The sequence below is a fragment of the Micropterus salmoides genome, unplaced genomic scaffold (assembly GCF_014851395.1).
Source record: "Micropterus salmoides isolate LMB-PRFRI ecotype aquatic unplaced genomic scaffold, ASM1485139v1 Ms_hic_scaffold_9, whole genome shotgun sequence".
Taxonomy (NCBI): domain Eukaryota; kingdom Metazoa; phylum Chordata; class Actinopteri; order Centrarchiformes; family Centrarchidae; genus Micropterus; species Micropterus salmoides.
Window position 1 is genome coordinate 1,910,834 of NW_024044681.1, and position 17,000 is coordinate 1,927,833.

The window sequence follows — 17,000 nt, forward strand, 5'->3', positions numbered from 1 at the left end:
ATTGGCTGGAGAATCCCTAGGGAGGTGTTCCAGGCACGTCCAGCTGGGAGGAGGCCTCGGGGAAGACCCAGGACTAGGTGGAGAGATTGTATCTCCACACTGGCCTGGGAACGCCTCGGGATCCCCCAGTCAGAACTGGTTAATGTGGCTCGGGAAAGAGAAGTTTGGGGTCCCCTGCTGGAGCTGCTGCCCCCGCGAACCGACCCGGATAAGCAGATGAAGATGGATGGATAGAAAGTGTTATTTTAATCTGTTCTTTCCACAATCTCTTGTCCTCTATGTTTTATATACGCACAATTCTAATCCTGTAATGAATTTACAAACAACCAGGCAGCTAATATGTACGGATTTTCTTTATATCGCTGAGGCCGTCTTCACGCCCTCGATCGCTTCTTTCTCATTTGGTTGCTTGCTGGGATGGCTGAATGTGCAAAGTGGTCAAAGGCTTGGCATAATATCACTAAAGCCAAAGATAAGAAGGGAGTGAAATGCCATTTATGTTCCAAGTTAATTTCTTGTAAGAGGGTGAATGCAACGTTAAAGGACGTCAGGTAAAGGAAAAATGCAGAACCTCCGACTGTCTTCGAGTTCTGGCCGCCATTTAGTCTCGTCTTACCAAATAACCGTCACCAAATAATACAAAAGTATAGGTAGTGGTATCAATAAAGACTCGGATCGTTAAGCAGTATCACGGTCAATAAAAATTAACGACTGCCCTCCCTCTGCTGTACTGAGATGATGCAAGGATGGTATCTCAAAACCTCATCAAATAAAACTGCGTGGTGAGGATGAAGATGATGATAGAGGTAGATGACTTTACCTTTGTAGATGTCGTATGTGTTGATGCCACTCTGAGTCTTCATTAAAGGACAGTCCTGCTCTGTCTGGCAGTGGAACAGGAAGCAGTTATCGTCACTGGCGTGTTTGTTGGCGTTGAACACAGCCATGTTGCATTTGGCACCTTCAGAAACACAACAACACGGTGTCATGGATGTACCTATGTATTGATTTTAATAGACTGAAAGAATATTAAAGGAGAACTTTTGTAGATACTGAGTACAGACATTGTGTGTGTTTAAAATAAGTACATTTTACACAGTATATTACACAGCAAAGCACACTAATATGTTTTACTAGTAAAAAGCCTGGGATGGCTCAGGTTTCATTGTGAGACATTTATATATTTAAGTATTCCACAGTTTGCACCAGTAACATGTATAATACAGCAAATCATGTGGTTTAGTGTTTTTTTAGTGATTGGCGTGGTAGTGATGTGACGATTTGCTTTATTTTGCATGATGCATTTTTTTTTCAGAAGATTTAACAGTACTGGTGTGTACTGCGTCACACAGTGGGAGATCCTTTTTTTCAAACCAGAAAAATCTGTCTGGACTCCGCTTCAAAATTAAATACCTTGAAGACAGATTATATATTAAAATACTGATAAAATCCTCCCCTCACTCGCGATGTAAAAACCTAGATGACAGGTGTTATTCTTTTTGAGATATGACCATCTAAACGATATAAGACACAGTCTTTCTTCCCATTCACTATCATCAAAACTGCTGACAAAAGTTTAGCTGCAAACACAGAAAAATCTGTGTAAAATCTGTTGAGCAAAGTCTGCGTAAACGCACAGCGTAAAAAAACGAGAGGGTAGGATTTACAGTTTTGGGATTTTAAGCATTTGTTTGAAATGCAAAGTGGTGGCTAACGGGTTAGCAACAAGCTAGCGAGCACAATTAAACTTCCCTCAGAAATGTTCTAGTTAAATATATTTAAGTGATTTAAATGGTGAATTATAGAAGTGCAGTGTCTTTGTCTTTTATAAATGTGGGTACATTTTAAAAAGCATTTAACATAAAAAGATGTTCCTTTACCAAATAAAAACTTTTTTTTCTCCCTCCACTTAAATGCATGGTGTAGTAAACCAATGGTGAGAGATGTAGGACTAGGGGGGTTTTGTCGACGTAATCGATTACGTAAATACGTCGACTCGCATCACGTGTGTCGAAGCATCGCTGCATCAGGAATTCCCCCGGACAAGCTACCAGACCGCACCTTCGACCGTCTAAAGTTTGGGAGTATTTTAGACAGACACTCAACAACGTGCTGTGAACTGGAAATAGCTTCACTGCAGCACAACTGCTGTCCACAAATACGTGAAGTATCTCGATGTCGGCCTTTTCATATTTTCTGTTTATTTAACGGCCACGTATGAGCGAGAAAACAGCAGAAACTAACATTACAGACAACAATAACAGCAAAGTCTGTGAATCGTTTCAGGTGTTTTCTTTGCTCCACACTGACATACATTTGATTATCATTCTGCATTACTCAATACTGAAATAATCCATGTCAGAAACATTTAAAGTTTGAAGTAAAGTGGCCTATTTATTGTCTGTTCTGTACTATTCTTGTTATTAGACATCAGTGATATAAAATAGTGAATAAAATATAGATTTATTGATTAGATATTTATTTTGGATAAATTGGTATGTTAATTGAGTAATAAGCAACTTTTTTTTCTTTAGAATATACAATAATAGTCTTAGATTAATTGATTTGAAAAATAATCATTATGTACAGCCCTAGAAAGACCATTTAATTAAGTAAAAGTGGTAATGTTACTTAATCACAGATATTCAGTTAGAATTACAAGTATGCATTCAGAATTTAACTTTTTAATTATCTAGTAGTACAGTACAGAAACATTACAATAAAACTTTAAAAGAATACTACACTGAATGATCAGTGTTATATGTATAATACACAATTACTCATATGTAAACAGCATTTTAATGTTGTAGCTTACATCTTGTTGGGTCATTTTCTATATCGCTGCATCATAAATTGTACGTTGATCAGATGTTTTGGATGTAAAACCTTAATCTGCTTGTTGTTGAATAAATGTAATGGAGTAAGAAGTACAATATTTTACTCTGAAATATAGAGCAATAGTAATAATAAGTACAAGTAACTCAAAGTTGGACTTGAGTACAGTACTTGTGTAAATCTATTTTACAATGTTCAGGTCAGTTTTTCCTTTCTGGAGAGTCTTAGAAGAAAAACAACTATGCTCATTCTTTGGTTTGCCACATATCTGTCTAATTTTATAACGTGACCAGGTTTTAACTGGTACGATCCGGAGCCTCTAAAATATATCTGTTGCCATGTTCTTGGAAATGAAAGCAGATTTCTGAGTAAAGCTCTCACATCTCAGCCTGAAACACTACAAAAAGCCCGTCCCTGAGTCTCTCTTTGACCCACTTCAGTGTTTTCAAAGGCAGACGTCTAGACTGGATCCCAATATGTACCTCGAGGCTCGTCTTTCTTGGCTCCCACAGGGACAAAGCTAACGGAAGTGTAGCTTGGATGTTTGGAGACATTTATCATTCTGCCTTTGTAGGAATATATTAGTGTCTTTATTTAGCGTTTAGCTAAATGATGATACAACATTTGGGAACAAGGTCTAGGACAATATTAAAGAAATGTTCCTAGAGGTCATTTATTTATTTTTTACTTCTTTACTATAAATCAGTATTGTAGAGAATGAAAAGATTATGCTGGTGTTGTACTTGAAGAAGTGGACAAAATAATTCCCTAAAGGCCTCAATCTTTTAAATAAATGCACATTACACTTCTATTTACTATGAGGAACCTTTAGAAGATTCAGTAAAAACCCAACACAGTCTGTAGACTTTAAGGAGTTTGATATTTTGGGAATCTTTCTTATTTATTTTAATGCGCAGTTTCATGAATAGATACGTAAATTCAGCTTCATCTCTGTATGTCCAGTATATAGACAAGTAAAGCCTTCAGAACATTTACTGGTAGCAGGGTGAAAACGCTAGCATTTTCAGTGTTATGTTAGATATTAATAGCTCGCTGATGTTATGCAACAAAGCTACAAACAGTTGGCACAAACAAACTAGCTGTCTGTAGCTAACTGTTGTTATGCTACAAAGCAACAAAGGGCCCATGTCCACCAAAGCGTTTTTGCCTGCTGAAAACGCCAGCTACTCTTCTGCTAGCTGTTGTTATGCAACAGAGCTACAAACAGTTGGCACAAACAAACTAGCTGCGTGTAGCTACCTGTTGTTATGCAACAAAGCTACAAAAAGTTGGCACAAACAAACTAGCTGCGTGTAGCTAGCTGTTGTTATGCAACAAAGCTACAAACAGTTGGCACAAACAAACTAGCTGCGTGTAGCTACCTGTTGTTATGCAACAAAGCTACAAACAGTTGGCACAAACAAACTAGCTGCGTGTAGCTAGCTGTTGTTATGCAACAAAGCTACAAACAGTTGGCACAAACAAACTAGCTGCGTGTAGCTACCTGTTGTTATGCAACAAAGCTACAAACAGTTGGCACAAACAAACTAGCTGCGTGTAGCTAGCTGTTGTTATGCAACAAAGCTACAAACAGTTGGCACAAACAAACTAGCTGCGTGTAGCTAGCTGTTGTTATGCAACAAAGCTACAAACAGTTGGCACAAACAAACTAGCTGCGTGTAGCTACTGTTGTTATGCAACAAAGCTACAAACAGTTGGCACAAACAAACTAGCTGCGTGTAGCTACCTGTTGTTATGCAACAAAGCTACAAACAGTTGGCACAAACAAACTAGCTGCGTGTAGCTAGCTGTTGTTATGCAACAAAACTACAAACAGTTGGCACAAACAAACTAGCTGCGTGTAGCTAGCTGTTGTTATGCAACAAAGCTACAAACAGTTGGCACAAACAAACTAGCTGCGTGTAGCTACCTGTTGTTATGCAACAAAGCTACAAACAGTTGGCACAAACAAACTAGCTGCGTGTAGCTACCTGTTGTTATGCAACAAAGCTACAAACAGTTGGCACAAACAAACTAGCTGCGTGTAGCTAGCTGTTGTTATGCAACAAAGCTACAAACAGTTGGCACAAACAAACTAGCTGCGTGTAGCTAGCTGTTGTTATGCAACAAAGCTACAAACAGTTGGCACAAACAAACTAGCTGCATGTAGCTAGCTGTTGTTATGCAACAAAGCTACAAACAGTTGGCACAAACAAACTAGCTGTCTGTAGCTAGCTGTTGTTATGCTACAAAGCAACAAAGGGCCCATGTCCACCAAAGCGTTTTTGCCCTCTGAAAACACCAGCTACTCTTCTGCTAGCTGTTGTTATGCAACAGAGCTACAAACAGTTGGCACAAACAAACTAGCTGCATGTAGCTAGCTGTTGTTATGCAACAAAGCTACAAACAGTTGGCACAAACAAACTAGCTGCGTGTAGCTAGCTGTTGTTATGCAACAAAGCTACAAACAGTTGGCACAAACAAACTAGCTGTCTGTAGCTAGCTGTTGTTATGGTAGCTGCAAACATTAACAACCTGTTCTCTCTCCCAACTCGTCACATATGGATGATTAAAACCCGTTGGCATCACTTTGTAACACACTGGGACATTGAATTGTCACTTTTAAATGCTAAAGGTAGGTATGGGATATTTAACAGAAATGTTTGGAGGTAGTTGGGGGTGACGGAGAGCCAGAAACCAGACTTTCAACCAGGACACTGGTGTTGCTTTCCCGTGTGAAACAAAAACTAAATTAAATGTTTTTAATTAAGCTACGAAGGTTACGTAAGTTGTGTAAGTTATGTTACTTAACTTCCTAAGTTAACTGACGTAAATAATGTAGTTATTTTAACCCGAACCAGGATCTTTTCCTAAACCTAACCGAGCAGTTTTGGTGCCTAGACCTGACCAAACAGTCCAGTTTGTCTCACCTGGCTTGACTTCCTCTGAGCAGCAGGCCAGGACGCAGTCCCGCTCTGACCGGACCACCCGAGTGTCCATGGCCGTCGCCGGCCTGTTTAAGGCCAGTCTGACGTTGACAGTAACGTCCTGGTGTTGTCTGGAGAAGCACGTCTCTGGTTCCACAGCGGACACAGGAAGTGATGTCGTTGTGATCATCAGCAGCAGCAGCACAGTGGCGACGAGACGCCTGAGCGTCCGCGAGAGTCGAGTGGACGCCGGAGGACTCATGGCAGCAGCAGATCTGCACTCTGTGATCAGAAGGGCGTCAGTGTCCACAGCAGGAGAGCAGAGATCCACACAAACGTTCTGCAGGACACAAGAACAAAACGCACTACGTGTTATTTACTCTTCATTTTAAACTGCAGCAGCTGACAAACGAATGTGTGATTCAGCTCTGTGACGTCAGATTACACTGCAGCACTTTAACAACCTGTAATTATAATAATGTGAATGTTTCAGCACTGTGTGAGACTTTGGCACGAGGTCCTTGTTGTGTTTCAGCTTTGCGTACCAGGACATTTTGAAAAGCTGCCAGCAGGACAGACGTCATACATATACGTCATATAACTGTAAAGATGTCATTATGTTAATGAGGCTTTCTGGAAGCCAACTGGAAGTTCAGGAGCTGTAATATAGCTACAACAGCAGGACGTTAAACTCTGCAGTATTTTACTTGCGGGTGTCGTTTTGAAGCGGAAACGACAAATGAAGCGGAGCGGCGTCACAAAGCCATCTGGAGGTGTTGTCAGATGTTACGAACGTGCCCCTCCTCAGCAGGTGAGGCTCATCAGATTTACAATACGAGTCTGGTGTATCCAACATTTGCACGAATGAACTTAAGAAGTTTAGGACGGGAATCCTGGAGAAACCAGCAGGAGACAGCCACCGCTTCATGGCTCCCTCCAAAACCACTCCCCCAAAGCACATGTTCATGCACACAAGAGTGCAGGTAGACAGGCCAGCCAATCGAGCTTTAGATGTGCATTCAGACCAAACGCAAGGGGAGAGTTGGGCGCGCCAATTCCTGCTGGGCGCTGCGCAGGACACGAGGGATGCGGGACTGGTAGCCGGAGAGGTGCCAGTTCACCTGCTGGGCGCTGCTGAAGGAGGCCTTGAGCAACCCCCAAATCTGGGAGTTCAGGGGCTCTGACATCTCTCTGTGTGTTGCTATGGGTCCTGTTTCTGCGTGTCCTGTGTGGAAATACTAACATAATAATAACAGAGTGAAAACATTGAGTATATGTAAACTTGTGACACATCTGTGGCATTGTGCTGTGTGATGGAACTGCACATTTTGGAGTGCAATACTGCTGTCTGATCAGCGTCTTGATATGCCACACCTGTGAGGTGGATGGATTATCTCTGCAAATGAGAAGTGCTCACTAACACAGATTTTGACAGATTTGTGAACAATATTTGAGAGAAACAGGCCTTTTGTGTACGTAGAGAAAATCTTAGATCTGTGAGTTCAGCTCATGATGAATTGGGGGCAAAAACAAAAGTGTCGCGTTTCTAATTTTGTTCAGTGTACCTCTTTGATGTACATTTGTTGGGATGGGAAACGTCACAGGACACTGCAGTCTAATTATGAGTCTGATTAAATACTGATATAATGAGAAAGACTCTGGCGTTAATGAAACAACACATTGTGTCGCTCTCAGGGAAAGTTCACAAACTCCTGATCAGTTAATCTTTAAATGAGTTTCTACAAGTTTCCAAACTACGTTAAGACCGATTGCTTTGTTGGATGTTATCAGCTTCGTCTCAGTGACAGATTCTACTGTATGAGACACTACAACGTCCCCGAGTCCCAGATCTGTCTCCGCTGACAACACAAAGAGAACGAAATTAGAAATCAATCTGTGGAGGAAAAAATAGAAATCTAAAAATGGAAGCTTCTCCTTCAGGAGCCGAAAGCAAAGCGGCTTCCATTTTTAGATTTCTACTGGAAGTGAATGAGGTCAGTCAAGGTTTTATTAAGGGACATTTGTCTTTCAGGTAAAAAACAAACAAATATGTTGTATTTCGAGCAGAAACTCACCAGGCCGACGGTGTGAACAGTCCTCCATCAGATGCTCAGTGGATCTTTGGGTCCACAGTCCACAGACTTCACCCCGTCTCCTGTGAGGAACAGGGAGACTTTATTTCACCTTATCTCCTTTACAGCTGATGCTATCTGACCCACTATCAGCAGGTCTGCACCTTGATCACCCTGGGGCTTCACACTGACACAACATGTTGATGTCTTTTTAATGCTTATAATAATTATTAACTTTGCATGAGAGCTTTGCCTGCGAAAATCAAAAATTTAATGACAGAATATCATTAACCAAATAAAAATAAAAGTGGAGAGAAACAGAAACGTCTTCATGCCGGACACACACTAGAGGACAACTGGGATGATTTTGGGTCTGAGGATCGTCTGGGGTGTGCGTTCTTAAGATAGCAATATTAATTCTGCCTTTATGTCTGAGGTACCCCACGTTTTTTAAATCACCACAATGTAGTTCAAGCTCAGAAATAAAGCTGGTAAGTGGGCCTTGAGTTAATGTTTTCAAATTAAAATTAAGATTTTTGTACTTGTATCAGAGCAGGAACCGAGTCTGACTGAATATATGTTGAAATAAATGTTGGATATAAAAAAACCTCACAAAATAATATAACATGTTTCATTTTGTAGTGTTTTGAGTTCATCTTGTGATGATAATGACGTTAAAGTGAAATCTAATTCTATGAATATTAAGGTCGGAGTGCTCTTTAGGAAAGTTATGACTAACCACCAAAACATTTTATTTTTCTTGCCTCCTCCACAAACCGAGAAGAATAATTCTCAGGGAGATTTTGGTGTCAGAGAAATACAACAGTATAGAGTAATCTATGTGTGAATGAAGTATTAGTTAAGAGCATATTATACAGAAGTATAATAGAGAGGAAATCTCCTGTGTCCTCAGTTGCAGTTGTTATTTTCTGAAATAAGACTTTTTCTGTTTTTATTAAAATAAATTAAAAAAAAGTACTTGCGTATTTCCAATACTATCTTTACGCCTCTCCTCCACCGCACTCAGAGGGACAACATTTTACTTTAAATATTAAGAATTTAATTACAAAACAAATAATCACTTTATAAAATATGGTGCATTATAAAAAAGTGTTTAATCTGCATAATAACTGACTTTACTTTGATTCTTTTGTACATTTTACGGATAATGCTCACATACTTTTACTTACGATGAACACTTCTGCCTCAGGTTATTTTAAATCACTGGAGTTCAAAACATCGATTAATTAACAACAATTAATAACAGGCGAACTGTAGCCATAGTTCGCCCCAAACCCGGAAAGATTCGACCTCTGCGGGCGAAAGAGTCGAGCGAAGAACACAAGGGACATGTCAGAGAAGACGTGGATTAAAATAGGTTTTTAAAACAGGTCTGAGTGATTAATGTAACAAGCAAGCACCAGCACTTTCACACAAATACACCTTTAGCTAACTAGCTGTTTGCAGCTAACAAGAACTTGGAGACACATACTTGAGCGAAAGCGAAGCTTCGCGTATCGTCAGAGCGAACAGGTCTGAAGATGCTAGCTTAAAGGCCATATAGCAAAGTAAATAAAGTGTTACACCTGTACGACATTAAACAGGTAAGAGCCTCCTCAGCAGCTCGTGTCTGGCTTTGTGTAGCTGCTAGCTTGTGGGATATTCCGTGTCCCACCTGCCTCCAACACGTCGCTGTGCTGGTTTTAATTAGAGAAAACGCAGCTCAAACTGGGACACAAAGCGACGTAGTTCGCTGAGATTTGTTTTTTTTTGTACCTTTGTCTCCACCGACGACGCAGATTAACTCGGCGCCGCGTCCATCATCCGTCCGTGGGTCGGTCTACAGTCTGAGGAGTCGGTGTTGGACCGGGAGGGGAGGGGGGAGAACCAGCAGTCCCAATCAAACCAGTTCAGTCCCAGCAAGCGAACAAGATGCTTCTCTCATCCATCCCGAGAGGACGCTGATGGATAAAAAAAAAATATCCCGAATGAAATCGTGTTTTTCTGCGTTAAATGTTCGGTAATAACCGTGTGTCCTTCCGCAGAGCGTTAAATGCAGGGAATCAAACCGGCGACATGTTGACGTGACGGTAAAAGCAGCATGTTGGTGATGAAGACCTGCTTCTTCTTCATCGCTCCGGAGTCTGACCCAGTTCAGTCTTTGTCCTCTGGAAGGGGGAGGGATGGAGTCTGCATCCTGCCGACAACACCGCTACATTATTATTACAAGGTTATTAACTAAAATCATTACATTACATTAAATTACATTTACATGCATATAAAAAGCTTCTGTTTAAAAAAAAACAACTTTAAAAATAAAGAAAATCTCTGTTTATATAATCAATTTACATCAATAATTGAAGAGGCTCAACATGAACAATACATCAGCTCACAGAGATAAATAGTTTACTTTATTAATATCCCATCAATATCCATTATGGAAGCTCAGTAACACCAAAAAAACCCAAAACATTTGTTCATGTTTAAATTGTATGGAAGCCCTTTTCTGACAGGAGCCACACACACAGTAAAAATTATGAGACACTAAGTGATGATGAGATTTACTAAACGATAATATTCTTTATTGTTATTATTTCGACTTATTGGATTAAAAAATCCTTGTTTATATAAGAAATTACCAGTCAGGCAGAATAGTTAAAAATAGTATCCTTTATAAAAGCCACAATTATCATTAATGAATTTTTTTTTAATATATTATAACACATATTTTTCACACACTGAGCCAAAATTATGCATTTTTACTTGTTTGAATTGTACGGAAGACCTTTTAGGACAGTTAGGAATGAACCCAAATAGTTGAAGATTTGATGCTTCGATGGGCGGAGACTGATTTAATCTCACCATTGAATCTTTGCAGCCTTATGAAACGAGGATCATACCATTTTGGCTAAATGGGGGAGCTCAATGTCTCATTTTATATAGAACTACCGGTCGGTTTTCTCCCAATAAGTTAATATACAACCTATTATGATATAAATTTGAACATATAATGCTGTAAATAAAAGGTCAAAAGCAGGGGCGATTCTAGGATCAGACCTACAGGGGTGCTCAGCCCCTAAGAGAGTGTAGCATCAATACAATGCATGCTCTGGGGGTCCTCCCCCAGAAGATTTTCAGCATTAAACTAGTAATTTCCTGCAATCTGGAGACATTTTCTGCTCCAATTTACGGTGGAAATGTATTTTTTTTATATGAGGGAAACCGTATTGTGTTGCATGTTTTCTTATCGTGCAAATAAACCTTTTCTCAAAGCATTTTCATTTTTTTTAGTTAGCATTTCTCGCAGAGAGAAAAGGGTCAAATGTGAGAGTCAGTTCAGCTGGAAAATCTACAGTGTAACACTGAGCAACGAACCGAGACTCTAGCTCTGCAACTTCTCAAGATTACAGCAGAGCTACTGTGTACACATACATTAGTACAGTAGTTTTACATAATGATATAAATAACACTGTACATTATGATCTAATGTGTATCATTTGTGTGTATATACACACACACACACACACACTGTATATATATATATTTTTTTTGTACGTTATGAATTTTTGACTAAGTCTGAATTGTAACACACTGATAATTATTAATTAATTAAAATAAAAATTGACTTAATGCATTTCAAATAAGACCAAATATCCATGTTTATATATTTGTAAGCCAACAATAAGATACGATTACAATAATACCAGACTACAGTAAAATTATGGATTCTTTAAGATGCTGTTGATGAATTTAAATAACTATACGTGTGCAAAGGTATATACGGTGAGAATGAACGAAAAAACAGCAGAAGTTAAATGTTACCAGCAATAAACTGTTTAATATTTTGATTAATGTGGTTCAAGAAACAAAGCCTCCGTAATCACAGCAGAGTGACGACGTGATGCTACGGAAGCACAATGACAACACTAAACCTTTGGTTAGTCCACATTAACAGATAAAAGGAAAACTAATCCAAATTATGAGATGGTTACAGAGCCAGCACTTTGATTTAATATGAGTATCTTTAATTTTCCTGGCGTTCGCGGCCTTCCATAGGTTCCTGTCACTCACAATCTTTGCATCCTTCCAGCATCTTTTCATAAAAACACACCTTGTCTGACTCGAACAGGTGCAGACGAATTAACGTCCGTCTGGGTACGAACTCAGATTAAACACTCGGTCGTACTTCAGAGTTCAGTTCAAACACAAACTCGTCCGTTCAGCTGAAACGTGCGGCGCTGCACGACTCCTCTGAGAGACGGCGTCATCCCGTCGTCCCTTCATTCAATGTCCGCCATCTCGACGTCCCCCTGGGATCCGGCAGGAGTCTTTTTCTTCTTCTTGGTTGGAGCAGGTGTCGAGTCCTGTTTCTTCTTCGGTGGTGCTGCCGCCGCCGCCGCTTCGACTGAGGAACAAACAACAGAATTAATCACCACAAAAAGTGAAACGTCATCATGAAGCATCAAAGTGAATAACAAGGAACACAAATGTTTTTCCTCTGAGCTTTTTAAGCATCACTACAGTGTCTTTAAAGTCCCTTTTCCTCGTGGTACCGGCTCAAGTCGCCGCCACCGAGGTTCCAAGCGAGCTGAGGCGATCCCAAAGTACCGATAACTTCGCTGTTGACCGTTCAGAAGGTTTCTACCAAAGCCGATTTACCACTGAGGTCTTCTCTCCAAAAATAACAGACTCGGTCAAATAAACAGTGAATAAATCAGTTTCATCCCCAAAAAAATAAAAAAATAAATAAAAATAAAATCAGCGATCCGTCCTCGACAGGGTAAAGTTGTGTTCACACTGAAAGCAGATCCAGCGTTTCGGGTGGCTTGATTACACAAAAAGTCAATGCAAAGATGCTAATTCCTGTGAATTCGCTCTGGGCGGTGCGGAAGATTTTGTCTGTTGCGACATTCGCTGGTTCGCTCGAGTTCAGATTTTTCAACTTGAGCGAGAAATTCGCTTGACGTCCAAACGTCAGCGAGGGCTTCAGAGCGTTGTTTGGAGAGGACCGGGCAGAGCGGGGGAGTGACGCCGCTCTGACAACAATTACCCTCAGCTCAGAGTCAACTGCTTTGGTTTTCACTTTAGTTTTTGGGATTATAACTAGATTTATCTTCACCGAGAGCTTCTCGAAACCTTCCGTGCACATCCGGTTCCACTGTTGTTGTTAGCGGCGGTTGGCACCCAGAGCTCTGCTGGACTACTACTTCATATTTTTATAAAAACTGGACAAACCTGGACGTTACTTGGAGAAAAGAAAGCGAGGAGGTTGAACTACCTGATGAGTTAAGAAAATGTGTGTCTAACTTTATTCCAGCTGTTTCCCTGAGCGAGGAAAGCGATTAAATCTGCATTGTATGTGAACACATAAGAGCTATCGGCTGGAAATGTTTCACTGTCAGTCAGAGCTTATGTAAAACTGGTAGATCGCAACAGAACTTTTAATTTGTATTCATCAACAGGGCGTTGCTGTTGGACCAACAAAGACCTGCCAAACTGCTGCGTTTTTATGTTCGAGTTCCTTCTTTTTTCCTTTCTCTGTGCTGGAGTTCTCTTATTAAGAACTTGACGGCGTTATCCTTTAAACAGTTTAGTGTCATCCTTTACCTTCCATACCGGCCTTCTCCTGCTGCATGTGCTGCAGCTGCTTGAGCAGCTTTCGTTTCTTCTTCCCAGACAGAGTGATGTTCGCTCTCGCGCTCGACCTGAAATACGGACAGAAACACGACATGGCTGACTTTACTTCGTGCGCTAAAACGCCAACACACGAGCATCAGGTCTAACATCTGTAAAGAGCTGACAGAATATTCTTTGACGACTGACTTTCTCTTCTTCAGGTGATGGATGGTGATGAGTCCCTGATCGACGACCGCTCCAACTATCCGATGTCTCTTCCTCTTCTCTTTGCTCAGAACCCGCCGCCGCTTGAAAAGTTTCTTTCCCAGCTCCTGCAAGACGACAATGAAATGAGTTTTAAACAAAAAGACTTCCGTCCCTCATGATGTCACGGGGGGGAATTTTTTTTATTCTTAAATTCATGTCGTGGTCACATTAACAACTTCATCTAACAACATTTCATATCACGATTATAGTGACCAAAATTATCAGTTATAAATCATCACGGTGTTGTAAATATGTGGCAAAAAAAGATTGAAATGTACTGAAACGCACACTGAAACCATTTCAAGTTTTATATTGAAAACCACAAATACAATTACCATTTTGTTTGCATAAACATTATAACAACAGCCAATACCTTTTGTGAACATATGAAAACCATCCAAGTGTGCATTACCAAGATTTTATATTATTTAGGTAATCTCCATTGACCCCATGCAGGAATACATGAAAACCAAGAAGTCTCTAGAAGACAGTGATTGTAACTGCAATGAGCCCAACAACTGATGTAAATACAGAGCAGTCTGCAGCGACTCTCCTGTTCTGACACTTTTACAACCGCTGCTGGATTTAAAATGAACAAGATTTGCTGGTTTGTTGACTAAACTGCGTAACGTGTTCTCATGTGCAGCGGACGAATAGAGTCTGTAGACACACAGCGCACACATTAGCGTTTTTACAAGCGCAGCAAACACCGAGAGCTTCGGCTTAAGCCCAGTTCACACTACACGATTTTTAGCCCGATTTGCTGCTCGGCGACCGTCGGGCTGTGATCGGGGGTAAATCGGCGGTCGCCAGTCGTTATGTGTGAGCTACTCAACAACGCATCAAAACGGTTTCCCGACACATTTCTGACACATCGCCGACGTCTGCCAGATATCTAGCACGCCAAATATCTGGAGGGGTCGGCCGACTCGACATCCACATCCAGCCAATGAGAGCAGGCGGCTTCGTCTGCTACTTTTTCAAAACACTTCTTCCTCCCCTCCAGCTCTCTGTGGCTCAGACGATCCTACCTGCTGCCTGCGTGTGCTGATCCATCCTTTCACCCTGATTCTTTGTCTTTATAATTAAATAACAAACAGCTGTTTCGTGTGCAGGTTCGCGTCATTTCCCGTTTCACATTTCACGTGTTTTCTCTTGACAAAACGTGGTTTGGAGACCAGCGTCGGGTGACACAGCCGCTGTCACGTAGTGTGAACGCCACGACGACTTCAAGACTCCTGTCACATGACGGTGAGTTGTGTAGTGTGAACAGCACGCTGAAAGTCGTGTAGTCTGCACGAGCCTTTACAATCTGTTAGCAAGTCAGAGAGACAAACCAAAGCTAAAAGTTCACTATAAGGTCATTTTCTTTAATCAAGTTTCCGTCAACTCTCTCTTAAAAACTAAAATATGACCAGACTTCAGAGTGACAGAAAAATCTCTGTCTTCCGTCATCGACCCAAACAAACCCACGTTATCTCTGTGCAGCTGTGGACAGTAACTAAGTAGATTTACTTAAATACTGTACTTAAGTACAAATTAGAGGTATTTTCTTTCATGCCACTTTCTACTTCACCACATCTCAGAGGAAGCGTTTATAAAATGATGTTTTGTTATAAATAAACTAACAGGTACAGCAGTGTTTGTCATTTTTTTAAGTAAAAACATTTAATTTTCCTTTTGATTATTTCAATACATTTTTCTTCACGCTGAGGTTTGGACAGACAGAATTGTGATGGTGTCACATTTAACACTATTTTCAAAAATTATTAGCAGATTAATAAATAATGATAAAGTCATTAATTGCAGTCAGACACAAACTAGTTAAACATCGACCAACTAAAGCAGTAAAATCCTGCTTTACATTAATGCACGAGTATTCATAATGTATTAATATCTTATGTAACAGTCACAGGGGAAATATTTCTTTCTGCAACACATTTTCCTGATTATACTGAAGTAAAACTCTCAATGCAGTACTTTTTTTTTTTTTTTTTTTTAACAGCTGAGGTACTTATACTTAAATAATGGATCCTAATACTTAGTATAAAAAGTATTTACAGTGGAAGTACTTAAGTACAAGTACCTCTACTTTATACTACGTTTCACTCCACCACTGCGCATGACTGTCCTTATCCAAACTGTCCACTTTAAAAAGCTACAGACAGAAGATAAAATGAAATACCTGTGTGTAAATAAATAAACAAGCTAAGTTAGCTAGTGAAGTAGCATTGCTCGCGTTAGCTGCCCATGCTAGCTGCTAACTGCCCGCTTTATATTATAAATCTATGTTAAAGCTCTTCCTGTACTTTATCAGGCGCTTTGTTGTTTTAAAATAGAGTTTCTTACAGTTTTGGGTCTGTTTATCTTTCCTCCTGGCGGAGACATGCTGACTCTCACGTGGGACGAGCTTCTGCTTCTTCTTCTTCTTCTTCTTCTTCTTCTTCTTCTTCTTCTTCTTCTTCTTCTTCTTCTTCTGCTGCTTCTTCTTCTTTAATGGCGGATTGCAAACATCTTTTAAGTGCATACCGCCACCTGCTGTACTGGAGTGTGTAACATCATATCACTCAGCTATCAACCTCAATAAGGAGCTCTCATATTCTGCTCACCAACCCAGTGTCTTTAAGAAATTTAAATAATGCCTTCCTGGTGATTCTTACACCCTTTTCTTCTCCTTCTGTTCCCAACACCCCCATCAGATTCCAGTCCCGCCCTGCTTCCTGAACCCTATCTTGAAATATCTGTCTTTCCAGCTCAAACAATACGCAGTGCAAAATGACACGTTCAACATTTTCTTTAACCCCACAGTTTTCACACTTTTCCTTTTCCCCAATAAAAACAAGGTGCCATTCAGTCCTGTGTGATCTACTCTTAGTCTTGTCATAATAATTTCCTCCCGCCTGTAATTTTTATTACATGACAGACTTTTGTATTTTACAGTAACTCCTTCCTTTCCTGTCTTCCTCCCACCATTTCTGCCATATTTCAGTATCTTTCTTCTTAATGGCTGTTTTTCCTTCTCCTTCTCCTAGAGGTATTTGAACTGTTATTTCCTTTTGTAATGCCTCTTTTGCTAGTTTGTCTGCAATCTCATTTCCATTTCCTCCCTCATGAGCTGGCACCCAGCAAAACTGAACATCTATCCCTCCCTGATGTAATCTTAATAAGCTGGGAAATATTTCTATCAGTAGGTCTGTGCATAATATCACCCTATCAGGTCTGACCTCTTCAACCCACTGTAATGCTATAATGACTGTATGCTGTATATACAGATAGCCTATCT

General features: G+C 40.3%; 2 protein-coding genes across 2 annotated transcripts in view; both read right to left on the minus strand.

The window, feature by feature from the left end:
• Positions 1 to 9,894, minus strand: part of mansc1 (MANSC domain containing 1) — a 27,642-nt gene extending 17,748 nt beyond the window's left edge. The window contains exons 1-4 of the mRNA XM_038708560.1: positions 9,611 to 9,894; positions 7,838 to 7,917; positions 5,766 to 6,102; positions 821 to 961 (exon numbers count right to left, since the gene is read on the minus strand). Of these exons, the coding sequence (XP_038564488.1) occupies positions 821 to 961; positions 5,766 to 6,024 (400 nt within the window). The 5' untranslated portion in view covers positions 6,025 to 6,102; positions 7,838 to 7,917; positions 9,611 to 9,894. The remainder of the gene's footprint in view (positions 1 to 820; positions 962 to 5,765; positions 6,103 to 7,837; positions 7,918 to 9,610) is intronic.
• Positions 9,895 to 11,645: 1,751 nt separating this feature from the next.
• cunh11orf98 (chromosome unknown C11orf98 homolog) lies at positions 11,646 to 16,216 on the minus strand. Its single transcript, XM_038709250.1, has 4 exons — positions 16,067 to 16,216; positions 13,658 to 13,782; positions 13,442 to 13,539; positions 11,646 to 12,239 (listed from the first exon to the last, which is right to left on the minus strand). The coding sequence occupies exons 1-4, from the start codon at positions 16,103 to 16,105 to the stop codon at positions 12,115 to 12,117; spliced, it is 387 nt and encodes a 128-aa protein (XP_038565178.1). The 5' UTR covers positions 16,106 to 16,216; the 3' UTR covers positions 11,646 to 12,114.
• Positions 16,217 to 17,000: the final 784 nt, after the last annotated feature.

What these genes read in the sequence shown, in the direction of transcription:
- cunh11orf98 (XM_038709250.1), bottom strand. Translation starts at nt 16,105, where the DNA reads ATGTCTCCGCCAGGAGGAAAGATAAACAGACCCAAAACT. An exon ending in AGATAAACAGACCCAAAACT is followed by an intron (nt 13,783 to 16,066) that starts GTAAGAAACTCT and finishes GTCGTCTTGCAG; the next exon opens with GAGCTGGGAAAGAAACTTTT. An exon ending in GGAGAAGGCCGGTATGGAAG is followed by an intron (nt 12,240 to 13,441) that starts GTAAAGGATGAC and finishes TTTGTTCCTCAG; the next exon opens with TCGAAGCGGCGGCGGCGGCA.